We start from the raw sequence: 16502 nt of genomic DNA, 5'->3' as shown, positions 1-16502 counted from the left end.
TTTTGAATAGACCTGATGCCTTCAGGTTTTTCACCCTCCTTTTTTTCTTCTATAGAGAAGTATATATTAGTGTAGACCTGAGAATAGTTGCCTAAGGTTCCTTATTCCTGATGACTATTCTAATAATGGCTCTGAAAGAGCCGTCACATTTTGACTCAGATGTTGCTACATTTAGCAAAGGATGAGTGGATCTTTCCCAATGCCATGTTGCTCTAGAAAGAGGTTTTATTTATTTCCCAAGACCCAGGGTACAGCAGATAGCGTTTCAAGTGGTTTCTGGCTGTAAAGAGCTTGACCAATCTCAGTGAAGTACTTTTTATCATCATTCCTTTTTTCCCTTTTTACCCTCCACTGGACTTTAGGAAAAGAATTATTTTTTGTTACTTATTTTTCAAAGCCAGTTTTGAATGTTTGATACATGCCATGTGCATGTATCAAAATTGCTGTTAACAGAAAAAAACACGTTTCATTTTTGAACCAAGTATTAAAATGAATTACAAATTTGCATTTTATTCTAGCCTAACTCATTATACTTGCAGCTGTTTGCATTACTGGAGAAGGAAAAGGACTTGAGACCTCAGTCCCCATGATATTCCACCTCTATGCCAATTAAAGCTTCTTTACAGTAGTGTGATTATGAGAACCATATGCAAGGTTAAAAGCTCTGAATGTTTGCTTTTAAAACACTCTCCATCCGTATCTGAATTCTCCTGCTGCATCCTAGACTACGGGTTACCTTGCAGCAATCCTTATTTCAAAAGGCAGTTTTAAGAAATGGATTTGAAGTGTTGGACGTTCCCCCCAAAGTTCATTAAACATCCATATGGCAGGATCGCTCTTTCAGATGTGGATATTCAAGTTAAGCAACAGGATATTCAGAAAAAAATGGAGTTGGCCAGCTGAAAAATGTAGGCTTTTTGGAACTCCCTTCATTTAAGAAATTAGTCTCTTTGGGGGTTTTGCCCTTTCTGATCAGCAGGGCAGAGACAGGCAAGGAAGGATGGCCACATCCCAGCACCTCCCTTGGCAAGCCCTGAGGCTGAGGAAGAATGCAAGGAGAGTTAGGCATTGAAGCTAAAACATGGATGCTTCCCTGTCGTTTGTTATATTGCAGGGAACAAAGCTTTTTGTTTGCGTTGACAATGTTTTGAAGCATCATATGCTTCTCCTTCCCACACTCAGATGCATTACATCTCCTCCATTTCCTTCCTCTGCTCAGCTGTGATTCTGTAAAGTGAAAAAAAAAGGGTTAGATTTTTGTCAGGACAGCCGTATTCTTCCTGAACCCCTGCTGCTCATACCTTGTAATTGCATTCACCTGTGCTGAGCCTATTTCTCTTGGTATCGATTCCATTATTTTGTTAGGGATAAATATTAGATGAAAAACGCTGTATACTGTAAGCAGGATCCATAAATAACTGTTTGCACGTGGGTCCTACTATTTCTCCTGAATCTCCTTCAAGTCCACTTCTTTTCCCAAATATTCTGGCAGCAACACACTTCATTTCTTGCTAGGTTTTCTAGCATGTTGGATTTGGATGCTAATGCACTGGTAATCTTGCTATAATTCTTCAGTCAGGAAGAGATAGATGTGCCAGTTTTTAATTCAGGATCTTTGTGGTACACAGGAGATTCAGACTTATTTCACCTAACGCATGAAGCTTAGGACTTCCTAGTATTACCTACCCCTTCCCAAAGAGATTATATTCTCTTCAAGAGATACTTAATGGATGTGCTCCACAAGACTGCAGCAAACGGTCCGATGGCCACATAGGCAAAAGGAATTAAATGGTCATTGTCAGCTGCCCCCCTTAGACAGACAAATTTCCTGTGCCCCCTCACACCCCGTGCGAGGGGCTAGAGGAGGTGGTGTGGCTCTCCTCCTCTTTTTCTGTAGTTCACCTGTCTTCATGAGTCTTAATCCTGCTCCTGATTACTAGCTCCTATTTCCACCTTGAACACAGGTTTTCTTTAGATTCTCATAACTTGACAAACACGTCGTGCAATAACAACAACAAAAAAAATAGTACCTGAAGCCTTGCCATTCCTTTAGTGATTCTGAGAGTTGTCATGGTTATTTAAAGTGGCCTTTTTCACCTTTGTGGATTTTAATACCTTCTCCCACGGTACTAAGTGGATCTATTAATTCCTCATCACTTTCCCTCTGAGGTGGTTAATATGCTTTTCATGCTGTAGTGTGTGGTTTCACTTTCCACTACACTTCTTTCTAATAGCTTGCAATCACTAGCTCCAGGTTTCTGATACTCTTATAACGAGGGGAAAAAATGCTCTTTTTGTGTCTTGTTACCTTTTGTTGATAGTAGCAGGAAATAAATTCTTTTTAGTCACTGTGATAGAAATGCAATTAATTTATGCTGAGCAGCAGATGCACTTAAATCTTTTAAAAGATAACTGTGTAGTTTTGCCTGAGTTACGATGTGATTTAGCAGCTAAGATCAAGAGAAAATTTCCCATTTCTATATCGCATGACTACTTAGGAAGAACTGCCAGAATAGACAAACTTGAATTTACTGGCCTCTGTCTAGAGCTAGTGTTGGCAACAAAACTTATAGAGCATATGGGAACAGCTGTAAGGATGTTAAATACAATATACCACCTGACGGACTTCTGTGCAAGGTCAGCCCATCCAGGAAAATCACTGGCTCTTTACCTCCTTGAGGCACCCTCTCTGAATGTAATTTAAAGCTGACCCCTCTGCCTTCTCAGTCCTTTTTGGAATGGGATCCCTGCATCACCTCTCTTCCACCACCACATGCGTTTCTGGACTTTTTATTACTACTATTTTGGGAAAACCATTGAGGAGCAAGAGCTAAGAAAAGCCAGGGGGAGGGATGGGTGTTTTGTTCCGCATAACATTAGGACAAGGGTGGCAAGTTATTCTGTAGCACTTGAGTGGCATTTGTTACCCATGGATCCTACATTTTAGAATAAAGAATACAAGGCATGGAACAGGGGAATTATGTGCCCACAGCCGTAGAGAAGGTCAGGGTCAGAGGCTGATGTCTTGTCTCCTGGCCCAGGCTGCTGTTGCAGATTCACTTAGCATTAACTAGCAGGGGGTGGAATTTTATTGCCAACAGATGATTTTCTCCATGAAACCATGAAAAATTGAAAATTTTCAAAATGGTTTATTTTTAAACGCTATCATTATTCTTTAATTTATTTAGCCATATGCATCAGCGTTTCTCAGTAATTGCTCAAACAAGCACAAATAATTACGCAAGAAGACAATAAAAACATAAAACCCCAAATAATACAGATAAGCTTTCAGTGGTGCTTTCAACCTACTGGAACAGTCCTTTGAAAGTGTTTCACAGCTTATTCTCCACCATGGCTGAGTATTCAGCAGCTCGCAGCAGTGGGAGGGCTCCACAGAACTCAGCCCAGGTGAGAACTGGGCGGTGGAAGCAGTGGGATGGGCTCTGCCAGGATGCGGATGGGGAGTAATCCTATACCATACTTCTGGGGGCACCAGCTGATGCTGCTGTAAACTCCTCACAGAAATCTGAAAAAAGTTTTCTCCAGAGATTATCACAGAGAAGGGATGTGGCTCTTCTGGTTAAGCTAAAGGAGAATGAACCCAACAGTGTTTAAACATAGGAAAATGCATGAATAATGTGATACATCCAAATAAGTTCAGTTACATTGTTCAAAGTCTCTGTATATTCACACCCTCAGTTTAAATTATGATTCACGTTTTCATTGTATTTAATGTTATGGCTGTTATGGTAATCGCTAAGTGGTGTGTCTGAAAATGGCATAAAAGAAATGTGCTGTTAGGGGGAAAAAAATCTCATTTGCAGGCTGTGCCTGGGTGGTGCTGGATGTTGGACCTTCAGTATAGTTTGCTAATCAGCAGTGGAGCAGCTTCTGGGGGTCCTGGTTTTCCTCAGCTGTGATGAGGAAAGACTCTGAACACCGTCACTCCAGCCCATATCCACCTCAACCATGGATGTAGCAGGAGGCGCAGCTTATCTCTAATTACCCTTCAAGAGTCACTTCGTACTCATGGTCTTATAAGCCATTCGGACCTTCAATTTCGTATCATGACAAACACAAAAAAAGGACAGAAATAGCTTCCTGGCACTAACAACCCATACTTTACACAGCTCAAATTGATTTATTCAGGTCAGAAATAAAAGACAGTTTCATTTCTGCAGCTGGCAGGATAACTATTAAAGTTTAAAACCTTCACAGACATGAGTACCTTAAAAATCATATTTCTGTCTGAATATTTTATCTACAACATTTACAAGTGACAACTAAGATCATGGTAACTGAAAGAAATGAGAGTGGAATATGTTCCTTATTATTTCAGTTATGTTTACTTCGTGCATGCGGCAACACTTTGCATATTGTCACACTCATAGCTTTGCCTTCAGACACGCGTAAGCAGTGATTTTGGCCCCGTTCATGTGGGTATTTCACACAACAGAACGAGGGAAAAGAGCATGGGAGAGAAATTTGAAGATCTGATATTTTATCTATAGAAATCAGTCATAAGAAGTCTGAGTAGATGGACTAAAATTGCACGTAACCCATTTTTTAAAAGAGTAATCTTGGATGACTTTCCTTTTTTCTTTTGCTGAAGTCTGGGAAAATGTAGATAAGAATAAGTGAGAATCAGAAAATAATTCTGTATTTTTAAGGTGTTATTGGTCTTTGTTAAACAACAAAATAATTATGAAAAAGAACTGTACTTTAAAGAAATCTTATTATCCTTTCCATGAATGTTTATGCTCTTGTATCATAGCATGGCATTTTTTACCATGGTGATTTTTTAAAAATTATTATTATTAATTTAATTTGTATTTTCTTTCTAAAACATTTAATCATGTAATAGCTTCCACAATACCAGTTTATTGTAAAGATAGCACGGATATCTAGGTATCAAGTAATAAAAATACAAACCCAATACAGAAAGAAATTTATTAAAGAAAAATAGACCGATTAGTTTTAGTGCAGGTCATTGTAAGGCAATGTAAAAATCTGCAAAGTGCAGTATTTTTCATACCTGAGTGGAAATGTGGGTTAACCTCTCATGTCTCTCAGATATTGCCCAGTAACCACTAACAACATTTATTCTTCTTCTAAGCCAAAATGCAGCTTTTTTTATACTTTGACTTTCTGGCCCCATTCAGGATCAGAGACACAATTTTTGCTGAATTTCCAGTTGAGTCACAAAGCAAGAAGAAGAAAATGTGTTCTTGTTGATGTCCAGTGTCTGCTTTACAGACCTTTGTGTCTCACTATGTGCCCAGAGACTGCCCTATGCCTACAACTGTCGCAAGAAGAATTATGTTTACACTGTTCTTACTAGCACAGATACTCCCAGGTCAAAAATTTCAGACTTGTTCAGAAGGGATATCTGGCTCTACGGATAGGATTCAGATATTTTTCTCACTTATCTGAGGATACAAATGCTGTTGCAGTTTAGTTTTCATAGTTACACATGCTGATAAAAGCAGTGTTTGACTGAAATCACCAAAAGACCCAAGAAGGTGCTGGCCGTCCTCCGAGATGTGTTTCATGATCTCAGTCTCTGCATGGACAGCCACAAAAACAGGCTTTTATTCAAAGGGATCAGTGTTCCCTATCATGGTGGGCAGATCAGTCAGTAATTTTGCTACTAATGCAGATATCACCATTCTGATGTGGAGAAGGTAATGGGGATAATGAGTACCGGTGCTTTCCACTGTGTAAACAATAGTGAATGAATGTATTACTTGAAATGCCTAATTTTAATTTAAAAATGCATTAGAGCACTTCTTACCCTACTCCGATATGGATTCTGATTGAATAGCATCAACAATGTACTTTGCCTTTTGTGTATTAATTAATTTTATTCTCTATGCCACAGTATTCAAAAACAGATAGGCATCCTCGGCCTATTCTGGACAAAGTTATGGAGTCTAGTTTTTCAGGCCCTCAGTCCTTCCCAGAGGCCTTGTCTCCCGACAGAGGAACCCAGCCCACCAAGCAACACAGGTAAGCAAATGGCTATCTGATGGGAGATTTGGTCGGCTGCCGAGGGATGTCGTTGAACCGGTGATACGGGTGCAGGATTATTGCGTGCTGTGACTAGGAGAGATGCTGAGTGATATGGTACCAACAGAGCCTCAGCCGGCTCGTTAAGCAGATGTCCACACATTTTCTTAGCTGCAGACAGAAAAGGCAATAACAACGCTCACCGACTTTATCCACGCTTTGTAGAAGTCCTAGAGGAAGCATTTAAAGACACCATCCCAGCTGTAGACGCAGACCAGTGAATGAAACAACTGTAGGCTGAGAAACCGTTAAAACCAAGACTGTCCTTATCAATGTTCATGAAGTTAATGACACATTTGCTGCAGAAAGACATGGTTGCAAACTTCCAGCCTTTCTGACTGTTTCTTTAAACAAATAATATTTGAAATGAATGCTGACTTATTTATGAACACATGGTGGCCTTTGAAAACTAGTTTTAAAAAGTTTGGATGGTTGTTTCCAAGAGGAAAAAAAGAGGAAAGTCACTGGATGGCATTTGGATTAGAATTCTGCTTATAGTCTTTTTGGATGAAAAAGAGTGCAGATGCTTCATTATGGGACTAGAAACGAAACTCGTGTCTGGTATAAGCAATAGTGTTGGTGGAATGGCAGTGGTAACGTCTGCTCCAGAGCATGCTGAGAAAAAAGGCTGAGAAAAATGAATTCATATTTTTTTTGTCTAGATAATCTGGAGGGGAAGACTTATTTAAAAGGATAATTTTTTTTAATTATTTAAAAAAAAAACAAGTCTAGAAGTGCATGAGGTTGTGATCTAGCTTCTATAGTATTTGATGCATTTTAAGTCCCCAGTCAGCTGCACGTTCCTTGTCTTTGGAATGAATGATTTGCTTAACCTACCGAAGTGCTGAGTATGAGCCAGGAAGGGATGTTTGGGTCCTATCTACTTTTACCTTACTTAAGCCTTTAATTTGGCATGAAAAAATAATGCCAACTGCCACGTCAGATCCATTTCTTAGGGCTTATTCCTTATAAAACAGAGATTTTCAAAACATGCTTAATAATTGTACTGAGCATAGATGAACTGTGATAGAGCATAGATGAACTGTCACCTAGAATGCCTTCCACTGAAGTTCTGGGGGGAATTTTATCTCCATTTAGTCAAAAGGTGAAGTTTAGAAAAAACACAGTGACTTTCCCTTACCTTTAATAACTTCATTGCAATATTCAGCTTTGAAATGTTTTAGGTGCTGTGCCAGGACATTACCTAAGATTAAATATATGGAAATAAATTAAAGACTGAAAATGTTTCCTCTGTTTATGAACGTCACTTTAAAGCTGAATGAATCTCTAGACTCCTTGTTTTCCATAAGGAAATTGCAGAATAAGCCACACTGAATTTATAGTGTAGCAGAATCCCAGATTGCTCATTTTAACACCTTTGCACACAAAATCTCTCTTTCCCAGAAACAAAAAACCAAACTAACAAAAAATCAAAAACCAGCAATCATCTTAAGAGTCTTTGCTTCAGGACTGTTTTAAGATGTGGAATGAATAGCTTAATTTATAAAGAATTCTTTTTGTAGTTTTAGAACTTAAAATTTATTATACAAGTTCTTTGCTTTATGCAACAGATTTGAATATTTAAGGCTTATGAGGCTGTCTTTAATTTATGCACCATGTGATAGCTTCCTAATTTACTCGGTTTCTTTAGTTTCTAAATAGTGTTCAATGTGGCCAAATGGTCAGATGTGGCCAAATGAGGAAACTTCTTTTTTTTTACTGGATACATTTTGTCCTAAACACCCCTTCATTCCATTCCAAATCTAACATGAGCCCAGAAAAATTACAGTGGCTCTGTAGGTTCTCTCTTTTATGCTGCTGTTAACCTATATTACTGTTTTGTTTCTGCTTACTATGAAAATATTTTGTTCCACGTCCAGACCTGTTTTCTCTGCTGGTGTTTTCAAGGGCACTAATGATGGGTGGTTATTTCTTAAAATCAGGAGCTGTCTGTTTCCAGTTCCTAAAGCCAATACAATTTTGGCCTGGCATTAAGATTATCAAGGTAGGGTTGCTGAAATGTGACTGACAGAGATCACCTAGCTATTTCACTCGGATTACTAGATAATAGCCATTTTCTGTCTCTGCCAACCTCAGCGTCATGCAAAAAATGACTGCAGAGATTGAATTGAAAATTTGAATCTTCTCTGAATCTTACTCCTAAAATATTTCACCTGTATTATGCACTGTTATTACGGTAGAAGAATTTTACATCATCTGCTTGCATATGTAAAACAAGTTAGTACTGTCAGAACTGGAAAGTAACAAATGTGTGTAATCAGTAAACATCCTGTAAAGTATGCAGTGTGCTCAAAAATTCATCTCCAATTTTCTGTTGATTTTAGTAAGAAGAAAACCCATAATGCCTTAATTTGTAACAGATAGAAACAAATTAGAGTTTTGTTAATTATGGGATTGAGTTGTGATCCCTTTGAATAGCAGTTTTCTTGGTAATTTGTCATCCTGACTTTCATTCATTGATTCAGTCACCATTTATTTGAGAGGGATTCATTTCAGAGAATGCTATGATGAAAGCCAAACACGGAGGCTTTCAGCCTAGAGCAGTTGTATTGTCATACAAAAATGCCAAAATAGGATAAACTTGCTCTAAAATTTTAAATATTTTGTGTTTGCATTTTAATGAACTTTTAACACCATGAAAACCATGGTAAAACCATTTTTTTTGAGTTAGCAAGCATTTTACTCTTTATGCTCCCAGTATAATTGATTCAGTTTAAAAATTAAAAGAAAGAGTAAATTAAAATTATTCTGTAAATAAGGCTGTTGAATTTCAAAGAACAAGTATTGATAAACTAAAGCAACTAAGAATGTAAAGGCAGAGGAAGCCTGAAAGGGAGAAAGTATAAGGAATCTGATATTTTCCCAAGGAAAGAACATAGTTTTCTGGAGACTTTTAGTAAAAAGAATGCCTAAAATGAATGGGGTGGGGGGGGAAGAAACAAACTGTATCACAGAGGGCAAGAAGTCATGCTTGAAGTGAGCATTTCCAGGAATCATTGAGAGTTAAGAATTACTGGTAATACTGAAAGCAATGAATTGTTCTTCCTGTATAAAGGAGTACTATACAAGAAGAAGCAAAGCTGATGGTGGGACAGATAATAATATATGAAGCCATTAGGGCAATCCTGAATGAAAATATTTCATTTTTCAGGTAGGATGATTATTTGAGGATGAAGGTAGAATGGGAATAGAATCATGTGTATGAAAATAGACATTACTACAGTCAAAGTGGAAGTAAAATGCAGAAATCAAAGCCCTCAAGTCAAGCTGGTTGGTTAATCTTGATCAAAGAACTCTTGAAGGAGAACTGGCTCATGAAATTTCAAGTCTGTTAGCAAAATCCGTCAAAATGGGAGCTGTACCATGTGATGATGGAATAGCAAACGTCAAATATTTAGGAAGAGGAAAAATTTATCGAAGGAACTGAAGACCTATTATGTTGAATTAGACTAGTCAAGGCTTTAGGACAAATGTGGGGGAAGCAGATTCTTTGGGTAGATGCAAAAAAGGCTAAAAATTATGAGGTTTACTAGCAGCAGTTCCTGCAGCACTGCACTGAAGGCTGTCTTTGTATTTGGAGTAGGTGGGGTGAGATAGATCTCTACACAGCCTCAGTCAATGTTTGATTTGTTGTCACGTGTGTCTAATCTCTTTAATGGGAGAAAATAGAGAGAGGCAGAAAAACTGTAATGCAGATAGACAGAGGTGGTTAAAAGGGAGAGAGTAAGGAGTTACATTGAGAAGGTGAGTGCTGGGATGAAGACATTCACCACTGGAGCACTAATGGAGCTCTCAAAGAATTAGTCAATGTTGGGAACAAATTTTGTTTAATGCTTCTGGTCATGACTTTGGCACAAAAAAGTTGGAACATACTGAAAAAAATAGTTAAAAGATAGACTCAGTACAGGTAAGGACCTAGATATAAAGAATGAATTTAATGGCTTTGAAGAGTGGCATAACAGAAGTGGATTGAAGCTCAGCAGTACTAATTTCAAGGTCAGGCATCTGGGAACTAATAACGAAATTTAAGAAACAAATGAGCAAGAAAAGGTTCAGTATATACTGCTCGGTCAAAGGATAACCAAGTCACAAAGTGATGCAGCTGTGCAAAAGATAAATGGAGTGAGAGGAAGTATTAATCAAGACATTTTCATCAGGAAATCAGAAACATTAAAACCACTTCATGAGACACTGTTGTCACTTTGTTTGAATATAGCACGAGAATACACCACTATTACCTCACCTGGTTAAAATGGCCTCCTGGTCGCTATGGACTCAAACTGCATTCATGAGCTAATACGAGGAACGAATAATCTGTGTTCCACAGAAAGTGTTAGAGAGTCTGTCTCATTTCAGCCTTCAGTTCAGTTCAGAAGGCTGAAAAGAGTATGTGACTGCTGCTTATAAATAGACCAGAGGAAGCATAACGAGAAGTAAAAGACCAATTTAAAATGAAGGAGTGTGGTGGCACGTATGACAAATAGATGTATACTCATCATAAATAACTTTAAATGGAAAAGAAGTCTCAAAGTCTTCAACAGAGAACAACTTTCTGGAGTAGTAGCCTGGTTATCATTGTAGTTTTAGGCTGGAGGTTGGTCAGTGCACTACACTATATGATGAAGTTATGGCAGATGGTTAAACTCAGTGCCACTGAGGTACTTTCGAATGCTCTGTTCCCTTTTCCTATTGTGTGTATCTGTCTGGTGGAACCAGGAGGGTGACCACATGATATAGGTAGTGGTGAAGGATTTATGTAGGGTTGCAAAGAAGGGATGGGTTGGGATCGCAGCTAAAGTTTTAACACTTTAATTGCCATCCTCTTGTTACTTCTTTTCATGTTCCTGTTGACAAAGTTACTTCTGAATGTGTTCATAATTTGATGTATAATCAATTTTGTTTAGTAACTGACTAAAAAGTAGTACAGAGGATTCCCAGAGTTACTGTAAATTCACTGCAAGTCTTCTCCTCTTCATGAACACGGTTAACTGCACTCGGGAGCTGTGTATGCGCCGTGAGAAGAGAATGCTCCACCTCCTGAGACAGACTTTGTTTTTACTCGGTTGCTCAACCTAAAGAAAATTTTCACACAAAACAATTTGCAACAATGAATCCCAAGTTCTTAATTAACTTTAGAGATGGTTGAACTACTTCTTTCAAGCCATTAATTCATCAGAACTATATTTCTCCCTAGTTTATGCATTACTTGTGAACCGGTTCAAACATATTCTGATTTTTGTTAGTCTGGGGTAATTAATTAATAGACTTTAAAGACATATCTGCTACAGCTTTCCTCATTGGTGTTTTTTATTGAACAGCTCAGTTATGTGGGCTGGTTTCTTTTACCCAGTTAGACTGGAGTACAGGGAGGAAGAAAACATAATGGTGACAAAAGGAGGAGAAATTCCCTGAGGAGATCCAAAGGTGTTTGCCTCAGAGAGAGAGGACCACTTCATGTGAGCAGTAGAGCAGAAGCCTAAGAGGGACTGTATTAACATTTCTGGAAGAAGAGTACGCTGACATTCATAGCAGTTTTGTGGAAAAGGAAAAACTTTATTACGCTGGAGTTACTTTTTCAGAGAACTTCTAACAAAAATTGTGACTATCTTGTCTTTGGTGCTTCAAGAAATGAGCGTTATGCTGCAGCTTGCAGCTGCACTGTCTGTAAATATTTTGCGGTCCCTCTCAGTGAATTTCTCTTGTCCATGACAACAAATGATTTTTGTTCATTTTCCCCTTCGGTTTTTCTGTCAGAAATGTTGAAACATAAGAAGCTCACATTAGCAACAAATGAGTTGCTTAAGCTCTGTCGGTGCTGGAGCTGCTGTGATTGCAGGAAGATGCTGGCATCTGCCAGATCCCTTCAACCAAACCAGCCCACGCACCTGGGGCAGCCCGGAGCACCTCGTGCTGGATGTAGCAATGAGAGTTTCAGTGCAAGATGAAGGAAGTACAGCTAGGGCATTTGTATGCCTCTTTGCTGCAGTTTATACCGATTGTGTCACTTACACCTCTGTGTGTTGCAATTACATCTACTTCAAATGCAGAGCGTTTGTGAATTTGCATGTGCGTGTTATTAGATGGGAGACCATGTGCAACAAAATCCCAGGCAACCTCATCCAACAAGGAAGATGCGCAAGGGCATCTAACCAACCTCAATTAAACACTGCCTTTCTGATTTCAAATATTTGCAATCAGTCTAAAGTCTGTAAATCAGTTTGTTGGCTTTTCTAGTACATTGATGAATATACTGCAATCAATAAAACCCCCTGAAATTCATTATCCATCACAAATTATTTATTCTGCTACATCTTTTAAGATCCCCTGCTGTAATAATCTCAGACTCTCCTGCGCAGCAATTGTCAATTGTTTTGTGGTGTGGGGGGGTTATTTTACAGAATATGAACTGTAACTCACAACTTTAACTCAGCCTTCAGAATTGAAAGGCCAGGACTTCATTTTTTTAAAAAAGTTTTTCCGCAGCCCCGTTAATAGCTAAGGAAAAAATCTATTTAAGGAAGCATCGAAAATCCTTGAGGGAGTGCTATTGCTATGAGTTATTGATCTTTTCAATTAAAAAGCACCAGGAAAGTAAAAGTATGGAAGAGAACAGAGCAGAGACCGTGCTGGAACACTGCTAGCCTGAGCGGGACGATAGAGACTGTTGAATTTCTTTCTGATGTTTTGACTTTGGGGAGAAAAGGTTGGTTTTAATGGAAATGTACACTCCAAGAGAACTCGTCCAGCATACTTGGTCCAAGCAAGGAATTGTTTTGGGAGTAGATGTGGCCCTAACTGTAAATAAAGTTCCTGCTAGGTATAAAATGCAGAATGCTTTTAAGTCACATTAGAATAGGAAAAGAGAAGTAAACTTATCGAAAGTCTTTTGCATAGCTGAGTTGTATCAGAAGTTGAAATTATTCACTTAACCGAAAATAACGATTCTTAAAATGCATTTACAAAACCTATATTAAAACATCATTAAGGATGTGCCAGAATATTAGGTAATACACATGCATTTCTGAGCCCCAGAAATGTCAAGAGAAATAGGAGTAGCTGGAAAACTAACAGCCAGGCACGCCGTGCAGTACTGTGACCTGTTAACAGTAAAAATAGGTTATGTCTTGCCTTAATTCTGTGTTCCCTTATTTTTGCATTAGCAACAGCTGAATTTATGGTTAATATACCCAAACTATGGATGCTAGATACTTTTTAATTCCTGCATGAAATGGAAAAAATCCATTCTCCTTCCGAAACAGTACAAAAATGTTGTTTACAAAAGCAATTTTCTGAAATAAGTAGAAAACTACTACTTGTTTTTATCATATTCAAGTTTGTATTATATCACATAAAGAAACACACAGTATTTGTCTATGTATAAAGAAGAAAACAAGCAATGTATATAAAACAATACAGAAAAGAAATCTTGTTCAACATGGAGAAAACTTGTGTCACAGGTGATTTCTTCAAGCTGGAGTTCATAAGCTTCACTTATATTCTTTGCTTATATTTTTTCCCAGTGTAATGCTGTTGTCTCAGGAAGCAGGACCCTGTAGGCTGATAGGCAATACAGTGGGCTCTAAATCTAAGAACTCGTTTTGAGCTCAGCTGTAGGTATGATGGAGCTGTGCTGTTCATTTATACTGTGTGAGGAATCATAGAGTCATAGGTCGGAAGGGACCTTGAGGATCATCTAGTCAACTCTATAGAGCAGGATTATGGTATGCAGCATGGAAAAAAACATCCTTCATCAAGTACAAGAAAACATTTAATATACCAGGCAATCATTTGCCTTCCTAGGAGAGAGGTGGTGTGTTAAATACAGCATAAACAGCAGCTAACTGTGGATTATAGTACTATATTTCCATAGAGAATTTCTACTGACCTCATAGGCCACCACAGCAAAGTTTATAAAAACAGTAATCCATGCGTTATTAATCCTGAATCTTTACTTTGCAGAATTTTACACTTCTGCTGTGATAATTTTTACTGTGCTCTTGGTGTTGTTCCTAGAAGTCTCTCTTCATGCTGCAGCCCAGGACAAAAAAGCGGGATGCTACATAGAAATGCCTTTCGGAGGACTCCTCCCTTACCTCGGGGTAGGTTCAATGGAATTACAGGACCAGCATATCAACAGCTAGAAGAGTCAAGGCTCACAGACCAGGACACAATACCTTGTCACGGGTAAGTAATAACGTAACTGAAGTGAGCCAGTTTGTCGGTGGCTGCTGCTTCGTGGTTAATGTGCTTTGCCATTACAGTCCTTCCAGTGTTGTTGCAGTGTACTGTGGATCCAGGGTTTATAGTGCTGAAAGCAGAATGTTTTCAGTGCACTGGCTCTTTGAAGGTAATATGTTTTTATTTGGCTGATTGCTCCTTTTAGGCCTTTCAAAGGACGTAGAAAGAGTGACAAGAACAAACTGTAAGTGATTGGCAACGTTACTCTTCACAACCGATGGTTTTTCTAGTGGTGCCATGATGTGCAGTTCTAGTAACTTTTGCATAGCATTTTTTTCTTCCATCAGCCCATGGCAAATAAGAGAAAATCATTCAGAAGTCCAACTTTCATGTTTTTTAAATAAATCTATATACATTGTGAAGTGTGTTTGCTGTAGACTGAAGACCGATCACTTCACACAGGTTTGTCTTTGAAAATGCACAAAGGATCCAATATTTTTCCTTTTTTAATTCAGCTTATTAGGGTATTGAATGTGAGCTCCAGCTGTACATAAGGTCTGAATTTCAGAAATGCTCCTGAGCACCTACAGCTGCCTTTGAAGTCTTTTGCAATTGCTGAGATATTTTGCATAATATTTACATATCCCTATAGATTTCCAGAGGCTCTCCAGAATCACTAGAAACACATTATGTGTAAAACTGGGAGCAATATGTGGAATAGAATAAAACAACACCAGTTTCATTCAGAAACATGTAAGTCACAACTGAGTGTGGTGAAGTGAACAGTTCCACTGAGAGAAGGCAGCTGTACGTTTTGGTATTGGAACTGGCTTTATGAAGTTCAGAACCGAGGTCTACGTGTTTAATTTACCTCGGGGAAGAAAGGACCTGTTGTCACGGTCCGCTCTGACCTCCTGGGAAATGACAACCACAAGTGCTGACTGAGAACCAGCGTCATCGCACGTGTGTGTCGTTGCACCTGTGGGCACACACACAGGCACACGTTCCCACCGTGCCCCCCTCACCATGCTTCCCAACCTGCAGCAGGGTTGCCCACTCTGGGGTACCCTTTGGGAGGGGGATTTGGCTCACTAAATGTTTTGTAGCTGAATCTACCTAACAAAGTTGGCCGCAGAAAGAAAGACCAAGAACAGGGCTTACCTGGGAAGGGAGAAAGCAAAGCGGCAAAAGGTTTGGGTGTCTGGTGACTCTTTTAAAAAGCTTAAATTTGTCTCGTGCTTCTTTCATTGTTACTATTTGCTTCTTCTAAGGAAAAACTTGTTTATTACTTCTTGCAGTAAATATATTATTGTTCATTTGTATGATAATGTGTGTGTAATTCCTTATGAATATTGTGACTCGGAATGCAACCCTTCCCAAGAGGGGCAGGCAAGCAGCCTTCCCTCTTCAGTGGTGGTATCTGGCCATGTGGGCTCTGGAGAGTGCGGCAGCCAGGTTCAGAAGTGAGGTAGAAACCAGCAAAGCTGCCTTGTTGGGTAGTTGTATTTACTCTTCTCTAGGAAATCTGTGTGTGATATTACACGCATCATCTTGTACTGGCCTATATTTTAAATTTGCAGTTCTGCAAAAGATTGCTATTTGGACCAGAGGGTGACCCCTTCTGGCCTCAGTCCACTAAAGCACTTCATCCATATTTTGTGCACTAAGGATTTTGTAGAATTAGACCTTCCTAATAACAACTCTAATGATGGAACCATTCTCTGAAGGAGCCTTCTGAGTGCATCAACATGGGGAGTTGTGACAGCAGTCCATGTATATCACAAATACGGTATCAAAAGTCTTCAACTAGTACCTGTGGAAATTATTTTTTTAAAAGTCAATGTTAGGCATGAAAAAAAAAGCAATTCTTTGATCTTGTTTTATTATAATGTTTTGCTGATTATGGGTTTTATGAAAATCAAGTCTTTTAATAGAGTAACAAAACTTTTTGCAAGTTTTGTGTTGCAGCAATGAAGCAATCTCTTCAACCAAAATATAAGTACGCAACTTCTCTCTGCACAAAAATAAAAAGTAATTCACTAATTCTACTTTATGTGGAATTCTTCTAACTTAGGAAGAGGTTTCCCCCAAATCAGATGTCTTTTTACCATCTAAATATCTGCTAGTTTCATAATGTTGGTATTCCCGTTAGATTTCCAGCCCAAACAAAAAGTTCCCTTGCTCCCTGCAGAAGTTAGACTCCTTCCTTTCTCCTCTCTTTTCACCTCCGTCTT

General features: G+C 38.7%; 1 protein-coding gene across 1 annotated transcript in view; it reads left to right on the top strand.

Annotated features, from left to right (window-relative positions):
• Positions 1 to 16502, top strand: part of NRG3 (neuregulin 3) — a 251987-nt gene that overhangs the window by 231457 nt on the left and 4028 nt on the right. The window contains exons 7-8 of the mRNA XM_009641852.1: positions 5882 to 6009; positions 14104 to 14274. Coding sequence (XP_009640147.1) covers positions 5882 to 6009; positions 14104 to 14274 — 299 coding nt within the window. The remainder of the gene's footprint in view (positions 1 to 5881; positions 6010 to 14103; positions 14275 to 16502) is intronic.

This window comes from Egretta garzetta, unplaced genomic scaffold, assembly GCF_000687185.1.
Source record: "Egretta garzetta isolate BGI_Z169 unplaced genomic scaffold, ASM68718v1 scaffold56, whole genome shotgun sequence".
Classification (NCBI taxonomy): Eukaryota; Metazoa; Chordata; class Aves; order Pelecaniformes; family Ardeidae; genus Egretta; species Egretta garzetta.
The sequence above is the reverse complement of the archived record's forward strand: the minus strand, read 5'-3'. Positions and strand labels throughout refer to the sequence as shown.